The 24,707-nt window shown below is 40.1% G+C and overlaps 3 protein-coding genes across 7 annotated transcripts; 1 reads left to right on the top strand and 2 right to left on the bottom strand.

Moving 5' to 3' along the window:
* Window positions 1-472: 472 nt before the first annotated feature.
* On the bottom strand, window positions 473-3,241 carry LOC105021340 (hypermethylated in cancer 2 protein-like). Of its 3 annotated transcripts, none has more exons than XR_004575835.1 (4): window positions 3,057-3,241; window positions 2,221-2,620; window positions 933-1,469; window positions 473-662 (listed from the first exon to the last, which is right to left on the bottom strand). XR_004575835.1 is itself a non-coding variant. In XM_020047012.2 (4 exons), exons 2-4 carry the CDS (start codon window positions 2,618-2,620, stop codon window positions 659-661), a joined length of 528 nt encoding a protein of 175 aa, XP_019902571.2. In that variant the 5' UTR covers window positions 3,057-3,241; the 3' UTR covers window positions 473-658. The 3 variants fall into 3 exon arrangements, 2 of the variants coding, with proteins under 2 accessions (XP_019902571.2, XP_019902569.2); XM_020047012.2 differs by having other exon boundaries at window positions 473-665; window positions 1,349-1,469; XM_020047010.2 differs by having other exon boundaries at window positions 1,349-1,469.
* A 4,760-nt stretch (window positions 3,242-8,001) lies between these two features.
* On the top strand, window positions 8,002-19,593 carry ddx21 (DEAD (Asp-Glu-Ala-Asp) box helicase 21). The gene is made up of 14 exons (XM_010888934.4): window positions 8,002-8,191; window positions 10,300-10,527; window positions 10,746-10,901; window positions 11,001-11,073; window positions 11,799-11,977; window positions 12,224-12,341; window positions 12,483-12,668; window positions 12,809-12,954; window positions 15,931-16,080; window positions 17,468-17,629; window positions 17,736-18,089; window positions 18,459-18,593; window positions 18,756-18,800; window positions 19,112-19,593. The coding sequence occupies exons 1-14, from the start codon at window positions 8,108-8,110 to the stop codon at window positions 19,394-19,396; spliced, it is 2,301 nt and encodes a 766-aa protein (XP_010887236.2). The 5' UTR covers window positions 8,002-8,107; the 3' UTR covers window positions 19,397-19,593.
* A 93-nt stretch (window positions 19,594-19,686) lies between these two features.
* irf1a (interferon regulatory factor 1a) lies at window positions 19,687-24,278 on the bottom strand. Of its 3 annotated transcripts, none has more exons than XM_010888933.4 (9): window positions 24,196-24,278; window positions 23,761-23,857; window positions 23,369-23,450; window positions 22,557-22,733; window positions 22,316-22,399; window positions 20,772-20,924; window positions 20,557-20,609; window positions 20,379-20,472; window positions 19,687-20,249 (listed from the first exon to the last, which is right to left on the bottom strand). In XM_010888933.4, exons 1-9 carry the CDS (start codon window positions 24,201-24,203, stop codon window positions 20,170-20,172), a joined length of 828 nt encoding a protein of 275 aa, XP_010887235.2. In that variant the 5' UTR covers window positions 24,204-24,278; the 3' UTR covers window positions 19,687-20,169.
* Between the last annotated feature and the right edge of the window lie 429 nt (window positions 24,279-24,707).

Here is a 24,707-nt window from a genome sequence, read left to right as displayed (position 1 = left end):
CTGCAGTGTGAAGTGGCATTTAGAATGTTTGTCATCATCAGTGTCTAACTGATGAGGAGTAGAAAAACCCTCACTACCCTTTGAAGTTGATAAGCTAGGACAGTGAGGACTCCTGTCATTGTCACTTGAAGGGCTGATGTGGGCTGCAAATTCTTCATTTATGGTATTTTCAGCATAATCCTCCATCTGAATTTCTGAACATACTACAGTATGTGTTGGGGCAACATACCCAGAACTCAGAAATACAGACTTTTCATCCAACTCTTTATGAAGCTCATCTGAGTAATTCTCTACATCTTCTGGTGCTGCAATGGGCAGATCCGAGACCATGGAGCCTGCAGATAAATTCCTAATTTGTTCTGGTTGTGTGTCATTTAAAGCTTCCTCCTCCTCATCCACATAACTTTGCTTCAAAAGTCCATGACCTGTTGTTACCTCTAAGGCACTGATGTCTGCCTTATTTCTGGTCAAATCAAACCCTATGTTGAAGATGTTGCTTTGAGGTTGTGTTTTTGACACTAGAGAATAATTTTTACTAGCATGGCATATGACTGGGACAACTTCACAACTTTGAGGGAATAGAGTGCTATGAAAGGAAGAAGGTTCCTTCCTCTTGCTTTGGTGCTGATCTGAAAATTTTCTCTTTACAGTTGGTTTCCTATCTGCTGGGATGTTAAACATAAAAAGAGAGAGAATACATTAATTCTCAAAAGTAGGACATCACATAATTACAGTTTTCTTTATCACGTTGGTACTATTTTCATAAGTGCTTGGTGACTTTTCAAAACTCTTCCTACAAAACTGAACACAACAGTAACCCAGCTGGTCTTACATTCAAATTAATCTATTATCTTAGTACTTTTATTTTGTAAGGATTCCTGTAGTTTCTTTGTTTCAATCAAGTGTGCTTCATTTCAGTCATTCAACCCCACCTCAACAACCCCCAGCTGACTTATTCATTTGGGCCCAAGTTCTGATCCACATCTCAGTGAATATCTTTATTATTACTGCACCCTGCCAAACAGAAAAACATTAAGCGCGGCAAATCCAAGCCTGATATTGGTCAGCAATGATGTCACGACATGCCAGATCCCTAGCCTGGAGGAGGGAGGGAGGCATGGGGTTGGCGGTCATTTACCATCTACCTCCGCGCTATGAATGAGAACTGTAGACAGTCAGGCTGTAGGGTCAGGAATTGGGGATTGAAAACCTTTTCACGAACCACCTGTGCATGGTGGAACCAAACACTATGACATAGGTGACACTTTCGACCGACTGGCTCAACTTTACTGAGGAACTCAGAGACGTGTGCAGCATTGCAGGACCCAAATAGGCGCCTGCATCTTACCACCCTGTCTTCAGACATAGCTGCACCCATGGAGATGTTTCTCCAGACATCTTCCAGGACGGGCACTCGATGGTCAATGACACAGAGCCCCTGGTGCCTGCGTTTCGGGCCAGTTTGAAGCCTGTTTCATCAACAAATATATACCTGTGTTGGTTAACAGCAGCATCAATCTACATCGCCCTCTATGAAATGATGATGGCTATCGTTGTTATTTTGAATTACATCAGGCTGTTGTCACAATATGTTCCATGTGCATTAAGTAGTTACAGTACTCTCACAGTAATAAACTCGGCCTGCGGTTGCCTCTTCAGAAGGTGACAACAGTTGGAATGCTGAAGGATGCCACCATTGAAAATGTGTCACTGTTGTCCTAAATGGGGCTTTCTAAACCATGTCGAATCAACCGAATTTGTCGCAGGTGGACTCGCTGCTTCTTTATGTGTTACTGTGTGTAGATCGTTGGCATAAAATATATATTTAATAAATTATGAACATAACTAAATGTGGAAAATGTGAAGAGGTCTGAAAATGTTAAGACACTACTTTTTTCTTAATGTCTATCTGTCCCCACGTTGAAAGCAATGACTAGTGTTCACACACCCTTCTACTGTATCACAGTTATAAATTGTGGTTACTACCATTTAAAAAAAAAAAAAACTATAATGCACTACCAACACCAAGGTTGTAGCTTTGATACACACAGAGGTTACAAAACAATGTGGATTCTTAGGGTTGCCATTTTTCTGTACTTCTTAACATTGGTTGTACTTGTTGGCCACGTACTTCTGAAAATAGTACCAAAGCATTTGTAGAACAGTTTTAAATGTGTATTAGTATTTATACAATTTAAATGATTAAGGGGGATTATTTACCTGCAACAATGCAGTCTGACTCAGATGATGAGTCCAGCTTACTGTTGCTTAAAGCCTGCTGTAGTTCCTCAATTTGCAGATATGTAGCAGCAGACAGAAGAGAATCATCCTGATCTGCTGGGGGTAGTATCCCAGTGTAGATAAATTCCAACAGAGACCCCAGAACCTCCTTTGTAGTGGATGGAAACTGCAACTCCAGCAACACACTTTTACTGGGCAGGAGGGAGGCCAGGACGGGACTAGAAGCTGCCAGAACACTTTTATGGGCCAGATAAAGTTTCCCTGGGTTCAGATATTGTCGAATCACACAGTCGCAGAATTTCCCCTCCATTCTCTGAATATTCAGTTTCCTAAGCAGGGCCACAGCATGGGCACTGGCCACGGAAGGGTGTGTTCTCATCTAGGTAACGGAATATCACAACAAGGTTATAGTAGGTTATGAGAAATCATTAATATTAATTCAGAATGGTGGATTGAGTATTGCGGTGAGGTCTGTTGGCTAGCTAGCAACTTAAGCTATTGTTGCAATAAGCATCTGCATGAAAAGTAAAACTTTAAAAACCTATTTAACTTATGTTTCGTGCACACAACCGGCCGACTTGGATTTTCATTGCAACAGAAATATAATCCCATTTTAAAACACGACATTATATAATCTTTAATTCACTCAATAAATCAACCATGAAAGTTGAAGGACACCGTCATAAACATGACATTTAGCGTAGCATTAAAAACCGAATTCGATTCTGAAAAAAATATTTTTTCTTTAAGTTTAATATAGCCTACTGAATTAAGCCTATATAAAACAATATAAGAACATAGGCTATGTTACTTACATTAATAGTGAAGGCACTCGATCTTGTGAAATAAGAATATAAAATTCGTACAAAAGTAAAACATTAATATACCCTGGTATAATCTACACAGTTGGTGGCTACGTGCGCTTTCATTCGGAAAACAATCACACGCTTTTCATACTACGAGCCTTGAGACTTGACACTCGTCAACAGTTGCTTTTGGGGAGTCCCTGCAATGACGTCAGGTCCCGATATGGTGAGACCCCACCCACATTTCCCTTGCAAAGTCTTCTCAGGTTCCTTGCAGTGACGTATGCAAAGATCATTGGTTCCAACAGATGTTCCACCCTGCGCAAACCGGAGCAAACCCACATGACGCTTTGTTGATATCGCCATAAACGCGACGTCCTGTCCCCCACTTCACGTGCTCGTCACATCCCCTCTGTACACTTAGTAACACTAATCATCGTTTCCTTTCTGAATAGCGCTATAAAAAACACCTCCATATGTAGCCTTAGCAGTCTTATTTGAAACCAGGGATTACCTTACTTAAGAATGGAGTTTAAATAAAGTTAAATACATGGTTGGACTCTGTTGTGGGCATCTGGGCTTCTGCAGAACGTTTCAAAAGTGGGGAATTTTAACTATCTCCATCCCTGGACAGTCCTGTGATTGTGTTTGACAGGCCAACTTGTTTAATTTACATTGTAGATTTGTCACTTGACTATTGGAGTGTGTGGATTGCAACTGTGGATGCATAGCAAATTTTGAAATCGAAGCAAATTGTGTTGAAATCCTAACTGTGTTAGGGGGCTGTAAAAGTATTACATACACTACCTTTCAAAAGTGTGGGGGTCACATTTTTAGTCCTTTAAATGAACATAAAATGTATCATAAATACAGCGTAGACATTGTTCATGTTGTAAATGCCTACAGTAGCTGGAAACGGCAGATTAGTTATGGTATATCTACATAGGCGTACAGAGGACATTTCTTAGTGACCCCAAACTTTTGAACGGTAGTGTATATATAATTGTTTTTTGGTTAGAAGCCCCTAGATGTCGCTGGGCCTTTTCTCAGAGCGTCATTAGTTTATACAGTAAGTATAGCTGCCCTTGGGTAGTATTAATAGGCAGTATAGTAGTGTTGGCCTAATCTATTAAAGGTGAGTACATCTGAAAAGTATAGGTAACACATTGTTTTCCCTATAATATATTAAGGTGTGGTTTTCAGCCATTGTGAAAGTAAAAAAATGTACATTGTAAGATGGCAAAATAATGGTCTGAACCTTTCCACTGTGTTGTAACACAATGTGCCACACATATAGATAGACCTGTTCATTATTTTAAAAAGCTAATTATAGCACTTGGCACTTGATCGGTGTCTGCTGCTTAGTGCTGGGATAAATTTGGAACAAAAAAGCACGAGGTGAACAGCTGGCTTATTCGCGGACTGGACTGTACAAGGGGACTCCCTCCCATTTGATTTGTACGTGAGGTACGGCGCAGAGTGCCCACTGAATGGAAACCCTTGTAGCCACTTCCATGTCACCCCTGAAAGTGGGACAGCCGGCTAGAGCAAGCAGCCCAAGCTTGATGGGCATGGCATACATCCAAATGCTTTTCTGAGCCCTGTGAATCACATTCCACTACAAATTGAAAAGCTACAAAGATTCTATTATGATGAATTATGTCTAATTACCCAGAAAATGTGTACATTATTTATTGTGCCTTCCTGTGTACTTGGTTGTGATATTTTTTTCTTATCTGCTCGAAAGTATTTAAATAATGTCACAGCTATATGGGTTTCACACTTAGTCACAATATTATTTTAAACATTTGTTAGGACTGGTGTCCAACTGAGCATTCTCAATGGGAAATGGTGGAGACTCATTCTGTGCATTACTTTGGCTAAAAACACTGCAAAGAATGTCAATTTTTGGCGGTAATCCTTTTGTTATAGATTTTCAACACTACTGTTGTTTGCTCCTTGGGGTTTAAGGCCGGGTGTTTCTGTAAAAGCATTTTGTGAAAACTGCTGCTGTAAAAAGGGCTTTATAAATACATTTGATTGATTGATTTGATTGACATTAGATGCATTATAATGTTAGCTAGCTAGCTAAGACTTGATGGAGTCCACCAAATTTTAAGTTGTTAATGTTAGCATTGATTTTTAAGCGCAATATTGGCACAATTTAACACTCAGCACCACAGCTCCCCTTCAAGATCAAATTAGCAGAATCAGAGGTAGACAGAACACTAGCTATCTGGTGAAGTTTTAGGGAGAATCTAATTTTAAAAACAGAGAACAGAATAGAGTAGATATGATACAGAATGTGTAAAATAAATTTTACATTGAAATACCTGCTGCTGAAAGTTCACTAGCGATTAATTGAATAGGGTAACATTATGACTCACAATAAATAGTTTTGTTTTACAGAGTGCTTTGCATACCATGTTGTGTGTACAATGGGCCCGGTAAAACAGATGACAGCTACCCCAAATAAGCACATACCAAACAATTTAGATTACGTAGAAAGAAATGGCCTGCCAAGCTGTCCGTGATTTGTTTTTTCAATTTTAACTTCAGATTAGTTCTATTTTTGTCAGATGAGAAAATGATACTATTTACTATAAGCCAGATCTTTTACTGAATAAAAACAGGCTCAGGCCTGCCCTTCAAATAGATATTGTTGTCCACAAATTCAAATCACAAATAATTAAAATGAGATGGGAATCTCTGTGGTCAATGATATAGGAACATATCGAACAGACTATCACAATAGTGATAATTGTCACAAAATCTTTTCTAGAAAAGCCAGTGTGATACTGTGTTTAAAACAACTTAGAACTAGGAACCCCAGAAATCTCCGAACTGTGACATGTGTGTTTTAAAGAAAACTGTGAATTCATGCTTACACTGCATGTAGACATACACTCACCTAAAGGATTATTAGGAACACCATACTAATAGTGTTTGACCCCCTTTCGCCTTCAGAACTGCCTTAATTCTATGTGGCATTGATTCAACTAGGTGCTGAAAGCATTCTTTAGAAATGTTGGCCCATATTGATAAGATAGCATCTTGCAGTTGATGGAGATTTGTGGGATGCACATCCAGGGCACGAAGCTCCCGTTCCACCACATTCCAATGATGCTCTATTGAGTTGAGATCTGGTGACTGTGGGGGCCATTTAAGTACAGTGAACTCATTGCCATGTTCAAGAAACCAATTTGAAATGATTCGAGCTTTGTGACATGGTGCATTATCCTGCTGGAAGTAGCCATCAGAGGAGGGGTACATGGTGGTCATAAAGGGATGGACATGGTCAGAAACAATGCTCAGGTATGCCGTGGCATTTAAACAATGTCCAATTGGCACTAAGGGGCCTAAAGTGTGCCAAGAAAACATCCCCCACACCATTACACCACCACCACCAGCCTGCACAGTGGTAACAAGGCATGATGGATCCATGTTCTTAATCTGTTTACGCCAAATTCTGACTCTACCATCTAAATGTCTCAACAGAAATCGAGACTCATCAGACCAGGCAACATTCTTCCAGTCTTCAACTGTCCAATTTTGGTGAGCTTGTGCAAATTGTAGCCTCTTTTTCCTATTTGTAGTGGAGATGAGTGGTACCCGGTGGCGTCTTCTGCTGTTGTAGCCCATCCGCCTCAAGGTTGTGCATGTTGTGGCTTCACAAATGCTTACCTCGGTTGTAACGAGTGGTTATTTCAGTCAAAGTTTCTCTTCTATCAGCTTGAATCAGTCGGCCCATTCTCCTCTGATCTCTAGCATCAACAAGGCATTTTCGCCCACAGGACTGCCGCATACTGGAGGTTTTTCCTTTTTCACACCATTCTTTGTAAACCCTAGAAATGGTTGTGCGTGAAAATCCCAGTAACTGAGCAGATTGTGTGCCCGTCTGGCACCAACAACCAAGCCACGCTCGAAATTGCTTAAATCACCTTTCTTTCCCATTCTGACATTCAGTTTGGAGTTCAGGAGATTGTCTTGACCAGGACCACACCCCTAAATGCATTGAAGTAACTGCCATGTGATTGGTTGATTAGATAATTGCATTAATGAGAAATTTAACAGGTGTTCCTAATAATCCTTTAGGTGAGTGTATCTAGCCTATACTGTGAGCCACAGCTGGATCAGCCTGGAAGTCACTTGGGTCAACATGTTACTAAGTTACTATAAACCGATGCTGACAATGTCTCCCTCTTCTTCTGGGTGATGCTGACTTATTTGCATCACCCATTGGGCTTCCCATCTTCTCATGAGTAGACTGTTGAGTAGAAACACTAGACTGTGGTGGTCAGCTTGATACTATGAAAAGCAAATGGCAATTTTAGCATTGACCTCCCTGTTGAAATCTTCTGCAGTTTTAATGAAGCCAACTGAGTGGTAGTTTCAACGTTATTCAATTATTTTTCCTGATGACCTCTGATGACCTGGTTTGAGTTATGCCAAACCAGGTCATCTGGAATGATGAAGTTGGAAAGTCACACACACTTGACTACTTGGGTAATTACATTTGAATAACAGAAGCAACCCACCTGGTATAGCATAATATGGGGATTGGTAACGTTAACCCTTGCGTATCTATAACCTCGCCCTGATAGAGCACGTTCTCTCTCCATTACGTCCTTTGACATGTCTATGACATGCCCATACAGACTCCGTTGTAGAGACGTATGGGAAGGTTTCATCTAACCTTCTCTATGTTTATGACTCCACTGGCTTTCCGTCATATCCCTTGAAGTAGAACGTGTAGAATATATATATTTTACCTCCCTTTAATAGAACATTCAAATGCCAGCGCAGTTGAGAGTGTAATAAAAGAGGTATACAAAAAACAAGTCACAAATATTTTTTTAACCGAAAGAACAAATCTGAAGTTCCTCATAGAGGCGTTAAGGCTGATTTCGCGTGGCCTTCCAAAAGGATGCCCGGTCTACCTACTACATTTCTATGATTGTAAAGGGTCTAGCGCAACGCCACACGCTCGTGTCGTTCCTTTCAATACTGTACCCGTAGGGTTAGCTAGTGTCCATTGGAAAGGAAAACAACCGGAGGAGATGCCATCAAAGATAATTTTTGAAACCGAAGACATCGGAATGGAAAGTGAAATGGACATTAGTGCGGGCAGTACGACACCAAAAGTAAGTGAAAAAAACATCACATGGTTGTTAAAACAGCGGAAACCCGAACAAACCCTACTGGCTAGCACCATACGCCGGCCTGTTCTGCTTGGTGTGTTCGGAATATACAGTAATGGTTAAGACAAACATATTTGTAAAGATGCTGGCGGCATCTCGTTGGTATTTTTAAACGTAGATTTGACAAAAAAAAAGCAATATAGCGAACTACTGTCTAATAACTTTCTACATCCGCGTGGTAATTTACGTTCAATACGCTATAACCAAGATGGTAGCTAAGCTAATCGTACGTCATGTCGTTACAGACATCAAATCTTTAGTATTTTATTGCCATTATGGTGAAGATCAGTTTGAAAGAAAATAGCAGAATCTGTTTATGTTGGTAGCATGTACCAAACAGCCTGTCCTTTGCAACTTTTAGCACGCAGCCTCGTGTCCGTTACGTGTTCAGCTGATCTGCAAAACAGCAGGGTCAAAACGTGTCCCTGATCAGAGACTGTTGAAAGGAGATCCACATATCTTTGCGGAATGTATATCGGACCGCATAACGTTCCCGCCCAGCAGACTGTGGATCAGTTGCGTTCAGGTTGTCATACAGCGTCACATGGTTGCTAAACTAAGCCGCACAAGAAAAACAGAATGAAATACTGATTTATTTCTACTTTGATCTGTAGAATGTCACAATTCCAAAACGATAGTATATTACAATGATTCATTTTAAGATTTCAGAAAAAATGTGTAGTTGTGTACTTCAAGTTCACAATATGTGCTATTTTGTGATAGATGAAACTCTACTACCATTCACTTACAATAGTTCATTCTTTGACTAAGAATTGCCCAGAATGCACTGCGTGGGCCATTGACTACGGATTTGTAATGTTACTTAGGGGTGTTAATGTGTTACCAGTGTAGTTTTCAATCTCCGCAAAAATATTACTGCCCTGATACAGTCACAGCATATTACTTTGTGGTACTTAAAACACTAGATGTTGCCCAACACACTAGTATAGATCTGAAATGTACTATGCCTGGTTAGAAGTGTGAATAGTCAAAAGGCGTCTGGTTAGGAATGAGGTGTAGGTGTATTTGTAATATTCCATTCCACATTATATATTGTGCACCTACCTGCATACTGCAGATTCTACTCAACAATTGTACCATCTACCTATTACCTGTGTTGTTTAAAACAAAAAAAGACCTGCCTGAAACAGGAAACACCGTTGTTGAGGACAAATTAGATAATCGTGACATTTTACTAATTGATCAGTTTTATGCAGATTATTTCAATTTGTTTGAATTTTAAGTAGAGATTATAAGGGGGAAAACATGTGGACAATGTTACCACTGAATTGTTGATCTGAGCCTTGATGTAAAAAACTAAAAAAACATCCACGTCGGACTTGATTAGTGGTGTGTTGAAGCAGTCATACTATTTGTAATCAACAGATCACCTACAAATGGAGAAAATTCTAGACCACTGGCAATCTACATAGGACATGTTGTCCCACTAAGTTCAGCACTAAAGCTGACCGAAAGATGCTCATAGAAGTCCACAAAAAACCCAGGGTTCATTAAGGGATCTACAGGCCTCTTTTGCCACAGTTAATGTCAAAGTGCATGACTCGACTGTCTGAAAGAGACTGCACAAACTTGAACAGTGCTTGTTCTGATCCAATGGGGACAGCAGGCTCATGCAACACCCTACCCCTTTCTTCACAGCAAAACTTGCCCGTTTGGTTTTTAGAGCGACAGAAATGCGAGGTGCAGGTGCATTTATTGGGTCATTGTATTCTGAAGTCTCAAATAAGTCTTATCCTGCCAATTGCCTGGCACATTCCTATACCTGACTTCAATTGCTACCTTCAGTCTATTGGAATTGAGGTCTTCATGTCTGAGATTTTAGAATCCTCAGTTCCAAGCTGTGAATGTAAAAAGGGTATCCTATATAGTATGATGAAGTGTCCATCTGTCCTTTAGAGGCTCCAGTTCACCAGGCCTGTGTGATAAGCCCATAAACTGCATGCGGATATGAAATACAGCTATCAACTGGTAAAGATGCAACCATTCTTTCTGCTTTAACTAATGCCTTATGCCCTATGTTTGGTTTGTAGAAAATAAAGGAGAAGAAGACCAAGGAGGGAAAGAAACCGAAGAAGCAGAAAACAGTTGAAGAGGAACCTGACTGTGAACCTCCTGCTCCCAAGAAGAAAAAGAAAGAAAAAGTGGAGAAAATAAAAGAAGACCTAAACAAATCCATTGAGGTTAATGGAAACCTCAAATCACCTTTGAAAAACGATACATCCCATTCTGATGAGGAGTGTGCAGACAAAGCAACTGAGGTAACTTGTTGTCGTGTTTTATTTGTTATAGCAAAATGTGCTTACACTTAGTACTGCATAAAAACAAGTGTTTTTTATTTGTTTCTTATTAAATACATAATTTGAGATTGGAATTAACATAGTCATAATTAACCCTAGAAAGCTTGGTAAACAAAATGTATGTATTATTCAGCAATCACCACGGCTAGGCCCTTCTCTCATTCTCTCTTTCCCAATAGAAAAAGAAAAAAAAGAAAAAAAAGTTAGATGAGGTTGTGAACGGTGTGTTGCCTGAGATTCCCAAGCTGGTTCCACAAACTAATGGACATTCCCCCACGGTGACAACTTCAGCAGAGTCAAGTGAGGACACCAGCAGTGACAGTGAGAAACAAACCGTGAGTCTCACTTGGGGATGTTTTCTTATCAATGAAAATGTAACCTTGTGGTTTGAGAACATTGCATCAGGGCATTGCTTTCTGTTTTAATGAATTTAGGAGACCCCAGAACAAAAAAGTGGAGCCTTCTCAAACTTCAGAATCTCCCCCAACACCATCAAACTACTTGAAGGTATTTATTTGTTATTTGGCAATTTTTTAGGGATGTGCTGATCTTCACATTCTTCCAATCTTCACATTTTGTAATTGTATCGGTTTTGAAACAGTTGATTCTCATAATCACATATTTACATGATTGGAAAACCCTTTTATGTACATGATTTTGTTTAATTCAATTATAAATAAAATGGACATAACAAAGAATAGCTTGATTATTTTGTTTCCCTTTGAAAATAACAAAATATTTCTCTCAATATTTGCTCAAATTAAATTAATATTTTTCACACATTAAACATGCCTGGCCAAGAATTGGTAATAGGCTTAGCAAGCAAGAATGGATTTAGCTCACAATACAGAAAAGCCATGGTCAATAGAGCATTGACAAATGAGATGTTTTCATAGTTTAAAAAAACATGTTCATATCCTATTTACTTAACGACAGACACTTTTAGCCAGCTGTGTTCATCAGGCCAGCACGAGGGCAGCTGGAAAAGACTATTTACCAACCAGGGATTAAAAAACAAAACAATTATGAACATTTGTTACTCAATAGATTCTGTTTAATTGTTCAAATTCTTGTCTCACCCCTACCCAACTATTATACAAATGAAATGGTTTAGAGTTGTCTCTTATTTTTAAAGACGCAACCCAAATAATTTTTCTCCAAAAAGAAAGATACTTCATTTGCTTATCAATTCTATAAAAACTAATTTGCATTATTATCTCTTTCTCCCTTAGCACGCGGAATATCATTCCTTTTTGATATTCAAACTCAAACCTTCAATTCTGTGTATGACGGAAAGGATGTCATTGGCCAAGCAAGAACAGGCACTGGCAAAACTTTAGCTTTTGCCATTCCTCTAATTGAGAAACTCCAAAATGACCCTGAAGACAAGAAAAGGGGCAGAGCTCCAAAGGTAGGTCTTCAGCAGATACTGCCATCAACTTTTCAGCATGTGTAGTTAGCAGTAAGGTATTGTACATTTATCTTTTGTGTTGTGTATTTAAAAAAAAAAAATCATCAGTGCCTTGGGTGTAAGAAAAACTATTTAAATGAAATTATGATATTACATATTAGTTTTGTTGAGCATGCATAATCTGATGAAACAAATACTTGTGGAGTGTTTTGTTTTTTCCATTATCAACCATTTCCCCTTCTTTAGGTTCTTTGCCTCGCTCCAACCAGGGAATTGGCCATTCAAGTAGCCAAGGATTTCAAGGATATGACAAAGAAACTGTCAGTTACCTGTTTTTATGGTGGCAGCTCTTACAACCCCCAACGTGAGTTTTATTGTGATTTCTTACGTTCTTCACTTTAGAATTTATTGGATACTAAAAGCGTCTTTAGAGTGCTTGTTATTTATTCACACAGCCAAGTTGATCCTATTTCTGGAAAGTCCTTTAAATTCTGATTCCCCACAGTTGATGCAATCCGAGGTGGCATTGATGTCCTAGTTGGAACTCCAGGTCGCATCAAGGACCATCTTCAGAATAACAAACTCGACCTGTCTCAGTTGAAGCATGTTGTGTTAGATGAAGTGGACCAGATGCTTGACATGGGGTTTGCAGAACAGGTCGAGGAGATACTTTCTGCGTCTTACCAAAAAGGTAATGGTGATGTTTGATTGACTTCATCCATATACTGTAGATGCACCTTGGGTTGGATCGGAAAGTCTTGGCAGTATTCCATTGTAGGAAATGAAAATATGGTAATAGCATACAAATGATACCATGTTTTATTTATGTAGGCTTGGAAAGCAACCCCCAGACTCTGCTCTTCTCTGCTACATGTCCGCCATGGGTTTATGAGGTGGCAAAGAAGTATATGAGGCCGAACTTTGAGCATGTGGACCTCATTGGAAAAAAGACCCAGAAAACAGCAACCACAGTGGAGGTAAGAAGTGTTCCCAAACACAGATCAGTTAACATCAACTATTGAAACCATGTTTTATACTACTATAAAAGTGGTTCCAGCACACCCTTGATGCTATTAGAGAGGCCGAGTCCAGTTTTATCGTTGACTTCCACAAACTCCAAAAACCTCTCTGTCACTGTATTGTCAGGCAACATGTATCGCAACACGACCACCATTTGTGATTTACAGGAGACATCTGATGTCTCATCTACCTGTATGGCAACAAATGGTCTCGTCCACTAGCTTGGCCATCTCCACCTTGTACACTTCATACATACAGTCTAACAGTTCGTTTTGTACAGTGCTAGATGTCCCTTTGAAGATGGGCTGAGCGTATAGTGCCTCTGAAGTCTCGAATTGCCCTCACACATAGTCTCGAAAATGCATCTGAATATTCCAGGATTCAGGGAGTCCAACGACTTGTCGTGCCCCGCAGTGTGGTTTCAAATTTTCCACATAGTTTAATACATGTTATGATCCGACTGAGAACTTCGCTGTTTTTCTCCACCTGTCTGTTATGCTGCTCAATGGAGCGCCTTATGAACTGTCAACTTGGGCTGCAACATTTACCCTTCCAAGTAAGCCCAATTTCACAGCATTGTCCAGATGACTCCCGCTGCTTATGTTTTGCAATCCTCTCAGAAAGATGTTTCAGATCTTTGTAACCTGTCCTTGACCAAGTACCATTTCCACCAAATAGCAGACATGGAAAACAGAAGAGTGCCTTCTTTTGTATGCTAACTGTTAGCCACTTTTTCTTCAAAAACCACTCCACGTTAAACCCGCGGTTACTTTTTCCAGCAGTTTGAGTGATGACAATATCCTGTGGCTGATGGGCACCAAGTCGCTTTACTTCAAGTTTCTCCCCCAAATTTAAGGGTTTCAAACCGGTGCTTTAGTATGAAATTCACTTTATTCATTTTCTCAGCAAGACAGGGACCAATGAACATTAAATACAATCCTAACACAAATTATATGCAAATTAGGAAGGTGCTATATTCATAGATAATAAATTATAGGAAGTAATCTTTGAGAAATAAAAATAAAAATGTTGTTGCCTTTCTTTCTGTTGAACTGTCCACACGGAATGCTGTTTTGTTTGGATCTTTGTCCAATCACGCTAAATGTCAAATAAGCTTGTTGTGCCATTATGTGGAATGTCTCGTTTGCTTTTGCTTTGTGACAGCCTGAAAACAATGAAACATGGAGTAATTTTCAGTATTTTTAGGATTTATTTGATTCCATGGGACTATAGTCATTTGCTGTTCTGTTGAGATTAATATTCAGTTCCTAACAAACAAAAAAATAATTCTAACCAGTGATTTATTCATTTTGAGGAACATAAATTACATTATGTTTATGTATACATGGTGGGCGGTGGACATTTTTTAAATACACTCACTGTATTTATATACATACAGCGAGTGTATTTAAAAGTTTTATATAAATATTTATATACATACAGTCCTGGAATTTATTTTCATATATACGTGCGTCAACTTAAGATACTTTAGCTGTTAACAAATCATTTTGGTATTTCCTGATGTATTATTCTAGTTTGTACTTGATTATCCAGCATAAAGTATGTCTTAACTGGAAGGTACTCTCTTGTGCCAAAAACAACAAAATAGTTTTGTTGCGTGTGCTTCTGAAGAGCACACGCAACTCAGTTTCTGTGTAGCAGACATACAGTAGCTTTCAAAAGTAATACCCCTTCTCTTTTCCACATTTTATTGTGTTACAGAATGACTTTTAATGGATTGTATATTTATTTTTGTCACCTATCTACACACAGTACCCCATAATGACAAAGCAGTAATGTTTATTAAAACGTTTATTAAAAAAATACAGAAATGTAAATACTTTTATACAAAAAATCCCCCAAAAAAAGAATGTAAAAAAGGGATTCTCATGTACATAGTGTTTTCGGGAAAGGATTCTGACACCTTCACATTCTCTACATTTTGTTGTGTGTGACAGGTCCAGCAGTATTCTTTTCATGAGTGTGTGTGTGTAGGTGCAATAAATCAGTCCACAAATGGCATTAACGTCAATTGTATTTTTACTTTTTATTTTTGTGTGGTGCCCAAGCAACCACCAAACTATATCTTCAGAAAAATTAATAAATAATAACCTACAGCTGTAAGGTTTTAAAAGTAAACACACTCTAAAGCAGTCACAGACTCGACATGGTTCCCCTAGGCTGGTCCTGGCTTTCTGGCTTTTCAGCTCTCTCACCTATGCCCCTGAACCAGTCACTGCTCAACCTTATATAGAGGAAGACGCAAAGCAAATAGTGGTCCCAGATGTGGTCAATCTAGGTGTACCTAACATATCACCTGCCAGGCGAGGTCGCTGTTGGTCACCTTTCCGGCCAGTCACCCCACCGCCACCTGTTATATACTTAAATAATTTAATCAGTATAAAAAAGGGCATCAATCTACACACTATAGCCCATAATGACAAAGCAAATAAGTTTTAATATTCTTTTGGGAAATGGTAAAACTGATATATGTTATGTACATAACTCTGACATTCTGAGAGTTTTTCTGAAAGCCGTTCCAGCGTTGTCTTGTCTGTGTGCTTTGAGTTGTTTTCGTGCTGCAAGATAAATCTTCACCCGTAGTCTGAGGTCAAATGCACTCTAGATCCATGTATTCTTCAAGGACCTCTATCTGTTTTTCTCTTCATATGTCCCTGAAACTTGACTTAAAGCCCGTGCTGATGAGAAGCATCCCCATGACATGATGTAGGGATGGTATTAGCCAGGTGATGAGCGGTGCCTTGTTTTCGCCAGATTAAGAGCTTGGCATGAAAGCCTAATGGTCCGATATTAGTCAGACCAGAGTATTCTACCTCACGATTCCGCTTATGTACATGATGTTTTTAGGTCTTGGTTTTTAATAAATTGGCTTCTAAAACTGTTTCTGTACATCTCTCTTCCTCCCCACGCAGCACCTTGCCATTGCATGCCACTGGTCCCAGAGGGCTGCTGTCATTGGGGATGTCGTTCAGGTGTACAGTGGCAGCCACGGCCGGACCATTATCTTCTGTGAGACCAAGAAGGATGCCAATGAGCTTTCGATGAACGCCTCCATAAAACAGGTACGAGAAACATAACCTGTCTTTGTGTTACTTTTGGTACACACCGGGAGGTGTTTGTTTAAAGCCTGATTATTATTTATTTTTTATTAATTTCTTTACTAAAAATGCCCGTGTCAAAGCATCCGTGACTTTTTACGCTGTGTTGTTTGGTGATACGAGGTTTGATTCGTCTTTGAAAGCGATAATGATGTCGAGGTATGAAATAAACTGTGGCTATAAGTTTTGTGTTGTCCATACTTTATGCTGTGAAAGGTTGGTAATATATTTTAGACAGCAACGCTGTCGTGATAACCTGATAGACAAGTACATCAGCTGTGGAGCTCTAATGGTTACTTGCTCAGTCTTGTAATGGAAAGCGTTGTAGTAGCTGTGTAGCCGGCTGTCTAGTTGGTTGTTTTCTCGCGTTTCTTTCCGATTTCGTTCAAATATGGAAAATGCCATTGCTAACTAGACAACTAATTGTCCGGTTTGTTTTCGTCTTTCAGACCAAAATAAAGTTGTTTGGTCGCAAATGTTTCACTTGTGCAGCAGCAAGCTCTTACTTTCACTAGCTGCTTCGAAGCAGTAATGTGCTTCGCTGATGATGTTGTCACTTGATCGCGATGATGTCCTGCATCTGCCAAAAGATGTACGCCACATACTTCCCCTTATCAATTATAAAAACTCCTATGTCCTATTGCCTTGTGCTTACTTTATTATGATCATATTAGCTGTACAGACCTTATTTGACTGCTGGCTCAATCTCGTCGAGATATAACATTTTATGCAAATTTAGACGTTCGTTCTTTCTATTGATTGTTATTGGGAGAAAACAAATTATATTATTCCAAGTTACATTAATGTGTTGTCAAATTAAAGAAGAGTACATGCTCTTTAAAACAAAGTTAATTTGTCATTTTAATTTGGTTTTGGTTTTTGTGGTGTCTGTTTGAAATGTGTGAGACAATATGTTTTATTTAGAGAATTTTCAGTAATCAACAGCAGTGTTCTCAAATTCTATTGGTGTCTAAAGGGTAACATTTGGAATTTCTAAGTCCTTTCAAATTGAGTGGTTCTTCTTTTATTAGGGGTTGCTAATGGGGATTAGCTAAAGATTGTCCATTCAAATATGTAGCCTATTATTATTTGAGGTTTTCTTTTAGCACTTCAGTAAGCATTGTGATTCAATTGCAATATTGTAATGTATTCAATCGTGACATGTGTATCGTGATATATATCGTATTGCAAGGGACTTGCCAAAACCCACCCGTAATGCTCTATGACCTCGATGCAAGCATCAACCTGGAAGGTAGACATTACTAAATGTTCAGGTCAGGTGGTTGCGTCGTTTTGATGTGTTTTTGACCGAATTCTGAGTGACTGTGAAATGTTTTATTTGATATTGCAGAGTTCCCAGTCACTTCACGGAGATATTCCTCAGAAACAGCGGGAGATCACTCTGAAAGGCTTCAGAAATGGCACTTTCGAGGTATTAGTCGCCACCAATGTTGCCGCTCGTGGGTTGGACATCCCAGAGGTTGACTTGGTCGTACAGTGCTCCCCCCCAAAGGTACATGAATGCCGTAGCACAACTGTTAGTTGCCATACCAGTGCGCTTGTAGAGTAAATTATCCAGTACGAACAATGCATTCAATGCTGCTTTGTCCCGGTGCCAGGATGTGGAGTCCTACATCCACCGTTCAGGTCGAACTGGTAGGGCTGGCAGGACCGGCATCTGCATCTGCTTCTACCAACGCAAAGAGGAGGATCAGCTTCGGTGGGTGGAGCAGAAGGCAGGCATCACATTCAAGCGAGTTGGTGTGCCCACTGCCAATGACATCATCAAATCCTCCAGCCAAGACGCGGTGAGGTTTTTGGACTCCGTGCCCCCCCAAGCCATCGAGTACTTCCGCGTGTCCGCCGCCAAGCTGATTGAGGAGCGTGGGGCTGAGGAGGCCCTGGCCGCGGCTCTGGCACACATATCGGGGGCCACTGCCCTGGAGCAGAGGTCCCTCCTCAACTCGGACGCTGTGAGTTGACCCATCCTCTGGCACGGCACACATTCACTGCCACATTGAGAATAGATTGGCCACAGACTGACGTTCTTCTGTGTTATAACTGGCCCTTCGTTTGGTCCCACTATTTTTCTTCTTTGGCGTTGTCACTTATATATATATATATGGTCCCCTTTCATTGTCATTCACACTGCTTTACAGAGAGATGGCTTGTAAAATGTGCACTTGACATCAGTGTGACGTGGGACGGACGAGTCCAAGGGCTGCGCCTTGTGACTGAATAGTGGCGTGCTGGCATAGAGATGCCCTGAATGGTTTAGAATGTGTCCCGAATGGTGGTTCATGCTCGTTATTCAATTCCTTATCGTTATTCAATTCCTCCAGGGCTACACCACAATGACAATGAACTGCTCACAGGAGCTGCAAAACATCGGCGCTGCCTGGCGAGCTCTGAAGGAACAGCTGGGGGAGGAAACTGACAATGTGATTCGCGGGATGACCTTCCTCAAGGGCAAAATGGTACATTCATAATTTACTGGTCCTCAGGTTTGGGGCAGGTGACCATTTTGTTTTCATGCTGTTTGTTTTACACATCTTCCAGTGTGCATGCTTTTAAGACAAGACTATTGAGGTTCTGTAATACCTTGGCTAAAATTAGAGGACTTTGTTTTTGCTTTGCAGGGAGTCTGTTTTGATGTTCCGGCTGACAAAGTAAAGCAGTACCAAGTAAGTTGAGAGCGGGAACCTTTTCTTTTAATTAACTGTGACGAATCGGACACATAAAAGGCTTGGTGTAAGGTGATTCAAAGTAGCGGAGGCACTTATCCAAGCCCATTTGTCAAACAGCTTTTTCTTAGTGAAATATTTCCCCAGCCTTGGTGTCAAGCTGAAAAGTGACGCTACGGCCTCAAATTTCACAACACAAGCTATCACTTTTAGGTTATTTGAAAGTCAAAAGCTTGTTCATTAAGGATGTAATTGTGGTTGGTAACGAAGAGCCATTGTCCTTGTGGTGACCTCTTGAATCTTCTCCTCAGGATGCCTGGCAGGATGGTCGACGCTGGCAGCTGTCAATCGCCACTGAGCTCCCCGAACTGGAGGAGAAACCACGCATGGGCGGGGATCGAGGAGACCGTGGACGCTTTGGCGGACGTGGCGGGGGAGGACGGGGAGGTGGTCGTGGCTTCCGAAGCGGCGGTGGTAGCGGTTTCCGAAGCGGCGGAGGTGGCGGTTTCCGAAGCGGCGGTGGTAGCGGCGGTGGCGGGAACTGGAGTGGTGGAGGCGGTCAAAAACGCAACTTCAACAGTGCATTTAATTATTAACCATCAACTTCCCATTCTCTGGACTGAAGAGATGTCTGTTTTCTGCGCCGCAAGTGTTGTTTTTTTACTGGCGTTTTGGGGGACTGACTCTTACCCAGTATTCCCAAAATATGACTGCAATTCAGTACCGAACTCTGTACTTGGTGAACCCATTCATTAGAATGTTTTTTCATTAAAGGTGAAATGAGGAAATGAAATTGTGATTTTCTTTTTTGCATCTTCTTATCCTAAAGATAGATATTCTAAGCAAACAGGGCATTTCCTAAGATGTTCATACTGTGAATATAAACCTCTGAGAAATGTTAGTATTTCCAGTAAAAACAATTCGTAGGCCTATTGTGTCAATTAAGTTTAATAAAAGGCAAACATTTTAGTGACAAAAAAAACAAATCTACATTTACCGTTATAGCTTGTTCATATTAATGAGATGTAGCCCTCAAGTTTATACATGTGTTGAGTGTACACCCAGATACAAACAGATGTGCATACTTTTGGGCATCTGCATGGTTAATTAGATTAGATTCAGTGGGGAAAGCGAGACTTCTGGCTGAAAAAGCAGTGGTCTAGATTCAAATCCATGCTGCGTTGCAACTAGTCCCCAGATGAAAGGCCTAGACGGCTGGATCGTACTGGGCTACATGGGGTGTGCTCTCTGGTTTGATCGTTGTCTCGTAGTTCGTGTGAACGCAGTATTAGAGATGTGTCTTGGAATGGGGTCTTCACCTTTTTCAAGGACTTAATCATGGCAGTCTGTTGCATGTAGCTCCAACGTCTTATAGAAACGGTCTTTGCGCTGCGCTGTGTGTGAAGCAGTCTGTCTGCATGGGGTACCCCAGGTAATCCATGTCCTCACCTGTAGCGTGAAGCGTTAACATTTTCAGAATGAACCACCCAGAAAAAGTTTACCAATGTCTGGGGAAAATACTTGAAATTAGTCGTTTTAGGGAGTAAATGGGCCTTTGGCAGTAACCCTGTGGCTTACAGTAACAGTCCAACCAGCTGGAAGCTGCCGGCCTCCAGTTTCTGTTGTCACTAGACTGGTTCCAGTGCTCCATGGTTTTTAGATGATCAACTATCTGCAGGAGCACATGTGTGTGTCACTGTTTTTGAATGTTTATTTACATTCTGGAAGCATAGTTTTACGGTAACAACGTATTTACCTTGAATACAGCTTCTGCTTGCTCGTTGTCATTCACAGTCGTATCAGAGCTTTCTGTACACGTAAAAATACGGCCATGCCAAATGTTTTGATTTCCAGTGAACAAAATGAAAAAAACTTAACTACTTTTTCTGCTTTGTGTATATATATACACAGTATAAAAACTATTACAGTTATAGCTGTGCCAACCAGGAAATCAGACCTCGAAACTCTTACCATGTACTTCAGATGTGAAGGAAGACTGGTGTGAGTACGACTGCTCTGGTGACCATTCCTCCTTTATGGTGTTGCAGGGAGTTTGATTGTCTTTGACATGAAAGATTGCAGGACTGTGATTGGCCTGCCCACCTCTGTACTTCAGGAACACCTCTATGGAAACAGGGAAGGGCTCATGTTTAAACCAAATAAATAAAAATTCGTGATCACTATCTTTAGCTTGCACAGTTCGGCTCTAAACTGTTATGTTGCCCTGAAATTAATTTGTCTCGTTCGCCAAATCAAAGGCACTCTATACCATATACGCTGTTTTTGATAAAAATTAAAACTGTCAAAATTAAAGGTTATAGTAATTCTTGCTTAAAAATGCGCAGTGGGATCTTAAGCACATCAGATTTGAGTCTCCCAATGACATCCCGAAACCCAGTGTGGTCTATCTGCTTTCTGGATTTGCAAATGCCGGTGCCTATGGGTTACATTGTAATACAACGTCATACATATCATGGCAGTGGAAGATGATTTGATCAGGGGGTGGTGACATTGGCCTAGTGCGAGTCCATATGTTACAGACAAACGGTCGGACACGTCTCCAGCGTTACTTGGAGACAGATCACCTGGTTGTCAAAAGCAGCAAGACTTTTCCTGAATGGCTTCGTTTTGTCAGCCTCGATGCAGACAGAACGTATTGAGCTCGTCTGTGATTTAGGGCGTCCGTAGGCTAGTTTACCAAATGTGTTGTGAGCCGACATAGATTCCAACTTTGGTTTAGCACTACCGAAAAGTTCCTTTCAGGGCATGAGGTTTCTGGTCTATATTTCCTAATTTAATAGAGCGCATAAGAACAAGACTAAGCTAAGACTTAACTGTCAGTTATAGGGAACTGCACTTAGCCCACTGAACGTTGTTGCTTAAGTTGTGCCTTTAGTCTGGTAAGCTTGCAGCAATGAGCATCATGTCTTGCGAGAACGAGTCCTTGAAGGCTTCAAAGCTGGTATCAAGTTCTAGACCATGCCATATGTCATGTGGCTTCAACAGTTTCTGCGCAATCCTCTAAAAGAAGCTGGGAATGAAGTGTAAGACTCATTGCAAAAGATCCAGTGCGATGTGAGTTTCGCCAGAGTTTCAAGCTTGCTGTAGCTTACAACAAAACATAGCTGTCAGATTCCTTGTGTGTGTTACATTGGCCTGCTAGTGCAGGGGGAAACTGTCCGAGTCAATTTACATACACGTTTAAATTAAATGGGCTTAACATGAATGGAGGTGTTAGAATTTAAACCATTAAACAATTTTCAATGCATCCAATATATTAAGTAGCCTTTATTTTCTAATTAGATATTTTCGTTTTCACATAACAGTTAAGAAACGCCACTCTCACTTTGATATTGTATTGTTGCTCAATTTGTGCGCCACGATGTGCACAGGATTTAAAGCTTTTAAAATGATTACAAGGCATAGTGGATGTGGTTTTCATTGGGTGACGGGACAGGAAAGTCAGGGTTATGAAACTGTTGGCCAATAATCACAATATGGTGATGTTTCCCTACCTGCAAACCTATCCAATGGAGCACAAGAACCTGCCTCGGTTCCTGAGAGGGAGGTCTGACTAGCACCTTCTGATTCCGGTAGTCCTAAACAGGAACAAGGAATGAGGCAAGTAACAACACTTATATTATTATTATTATTATTTGGATATATGCAATTATTGAGATATGTTTTCTTGCTTATATAAATTAACCTAATATAACACACATAAACATGAATGCGTTGATATCCAAGGTTACACACCTTTTTGTTGTTTGGTACTTTTAACTGGTAGCATCATGTAAACCCTGAAGGCATTACTTCCCTTCTTAATGCTCTTGTCTTGTAGCTCTTTCACATCTGGTAGAGAGTTAAGGGCACATCTGAAGTTGGCTTTCCATGTTTTAGGATCAGGCTTGTCTATACCAGGTTTGTATCTGCCTTGAAAAAGAAAATATATGATTAATTAATGAAAGTATATCTGTGAACTATAACCGGTAATTTATTTGGTCAGCAGGTCTTGTTTTATTACAAAGATTCCGTGCACTAACCTAAAAACGCAAGCCCAGATATGTCTATTTCTGAACGAATTCCAAAGAAAAATATATATAGAAAACCATCCATATGCACAACTATTTAATTGAATCTACAGGTCTGAATATGTCATAAAAATGTGGTTGGTCTTGTGCGACTTCTATGTTTCCAGGAAGATGACTTATCCGGCCTTCCGAAGAATCTCTGCTTGAATGACTTCAAAACACTGGTGTTTGATAAGACTTCAGTTGCAACATCCATTAAACATTGAAGAGATACTACGTTCTATATGTCCACAATCCAACCAGTATCTGACCTGTTGTATCATAATCACATAAAAAGGTTATGATATGAATAATATTAGAGCAAGCTACTTCATACGTCTGCTGATATTGTAACTCACTTTTGAGACGTGATGAATGCTCTTTGCTAGCAGCTTACTGTGTGATGCTTAGGTGTACATTAAACCTTCATGCATTGGGGAAGCTTTACATGGTGCAATCAGAGAGCTTTGTCCATTGGTGTCTGAACTTGCTTCTTACCTGTGTGCATTGCCCAGTTTCGGAACAAAGTGGCGTCCTTGTCTATATTCCAACCATGTCGAGCTGCATGCTTCCAAGGAATCTGAAAAACCTGAGCTGTCTAAAGTTCAAAGCAGAAAAGTAAACCTTACACCTTTTCATATCTGATCTGTGAAAAAAGCAATATATATCAAACAAGTGAGAGCTCTGGAAAAAAATCTGAATTGTATTTTGCTTAAGATGATACCTGTGGCGTAAAATCATACACAATAACATAATCAAGGTTTGACCAGCAGACAAACTTGAGACCTAACTTAAATTAAGAGTGCAGTATAGTTATACCGCAAATGACAAGCTGCATTATAAAGAAATATACATTTACAAATGATTTAAAGCTTCTAAAACATTCAAACCTCATCAAGCCAGTTGACTCCTGGATACTTCCCAGACTGTATCTGCTCTTCAAGCCATGGTCGCAGCCTTAAACGACCCTGATGCATCTCCTTGACCCTAGGGTTGTAGTTTGTCTAAGTTCACGACTGACTCAATAAAAAAAACACTGAATTTATTTTATACCTTGATTAATCCCATCAACATTTTGTGCAGAGGGATTCAGAATGTATGATTAACAAATAATGCGAGAACGAAATGATCCCAAATCAGGCAATCACCACATTGCTTAGATTAAAAACATGCCTGACTTTTGTCTGACTGATTTCAAGAAATTAAAGACAAACTATACTCGACAAGTGCTGACTGTCGTTGTGTGATAGTTGTCCTTGCAAGTTTAAATAATAACCACTCACCCGGCTGTTCACAATGATCTTAATAATAACTAATTCACTTACCTACGCATGGAATCTCCCTAATGACTCGCTAGATGATTTCCTTAAAACCTCAGGTGCCCACACTGACAGTTTGCCAGGTTTCCAGAGAAGTACATAGGGCTTTGGAATTCCAAAGCAACTCTATTATTCTGAAAGCCCCTCCTCCACGTATACAGAAACATGACACCTACGCTAAAACAAGTCTGCAACAACTTACAGCATATGACGTACTGTGTTTGTCTGGTAGTGTAAGTACTAGTCCACTTGTGTCAGATATGATGCTTAATTAATGATTTCATAAAACATATGAATAGAGTTTGAGTAGGCCCAGTGGATATGCATTGAACAGAATTGCCTGGGGCATCATATTTCTCTGTGTTTTGTTGAATGCATAAAGTGTGATAATAATAGTAACTAGAAATGGGATGCATGAGGAAGCAGCGTGACAAGAGTTCACTGGTAACTGAAGCAATTAAGAGGGCCTTAATCACGAATTGGTTTAAAGAATGTATGATAATAGAGTAACTAGAAAA

This window comes from Esox lucius, chromosome 6, assembly GCF_011004845.1.
Source record: "Esox lucius isolate fEsoLuc1 chromosome 6, fEsoLuc1.pri, whole genome shotgun sequence".
Classification (NCBI taxonomy): Eukaryota; Metazoa; Chordata; class Actinopteri; order Esociformes; family Esocidae; genus Esox; species Esox lucius.
This window is presented reverse-complemented; position numbering and strand designations above follow the sequence as displayed.

Coding starts and splice junctions, on each gene's coding strand:
- irf1a (XM_010888933.4), bottom strand. Junction 22,734..23,368: donor AAACTGGGCAATGCACACAG/GTAAGAAGCAAG, acceptor TTCTTTTTCAAG/GCAGATACAAACCTGGTATA. Junction 20,925..22,315: donor TCCATTGGATAGGTTTGCAG/GTAGGGAAACAT, acceptor CTGTTTCCATAG/AGGTGTTCCTGAAGTACAGA.
- LOC105021340 (XM_020047012.2), bottom strand. CDS start 2,620: ATGAGAACACACCCTTCCGTGGCCAGTGCCCATGCTGTGGCCCTGCTT. Junction 1,470..2,220: donor GTCAGACTGCATTGTTGCAG/GTAAATAATCCC, acceptor TTGATGAAACAG/GCTTCAAACTGGCCCGAAAC.
- ddx21 (XM_010888934.4), top strand. CDS start 8,108: ATGCCATCAAAGATAATTTTTGAAACCGAAGACATCGGAATGGAAAGT. Junction 18,090..18,458: donor CCCTCCTCAACTCGGACGCT/GTGAGTTGACCC, acceptor CAATTCCTCCAG/GGCTACACCACAATGACAAT. Junction 18,801..19,111: donor ACAAAGTAAAGCAGTACCAA/GTAAGTTGAGAG, acceptor TCTTCTCCTCAG/GATGCCTGGCAGGATGGTCG.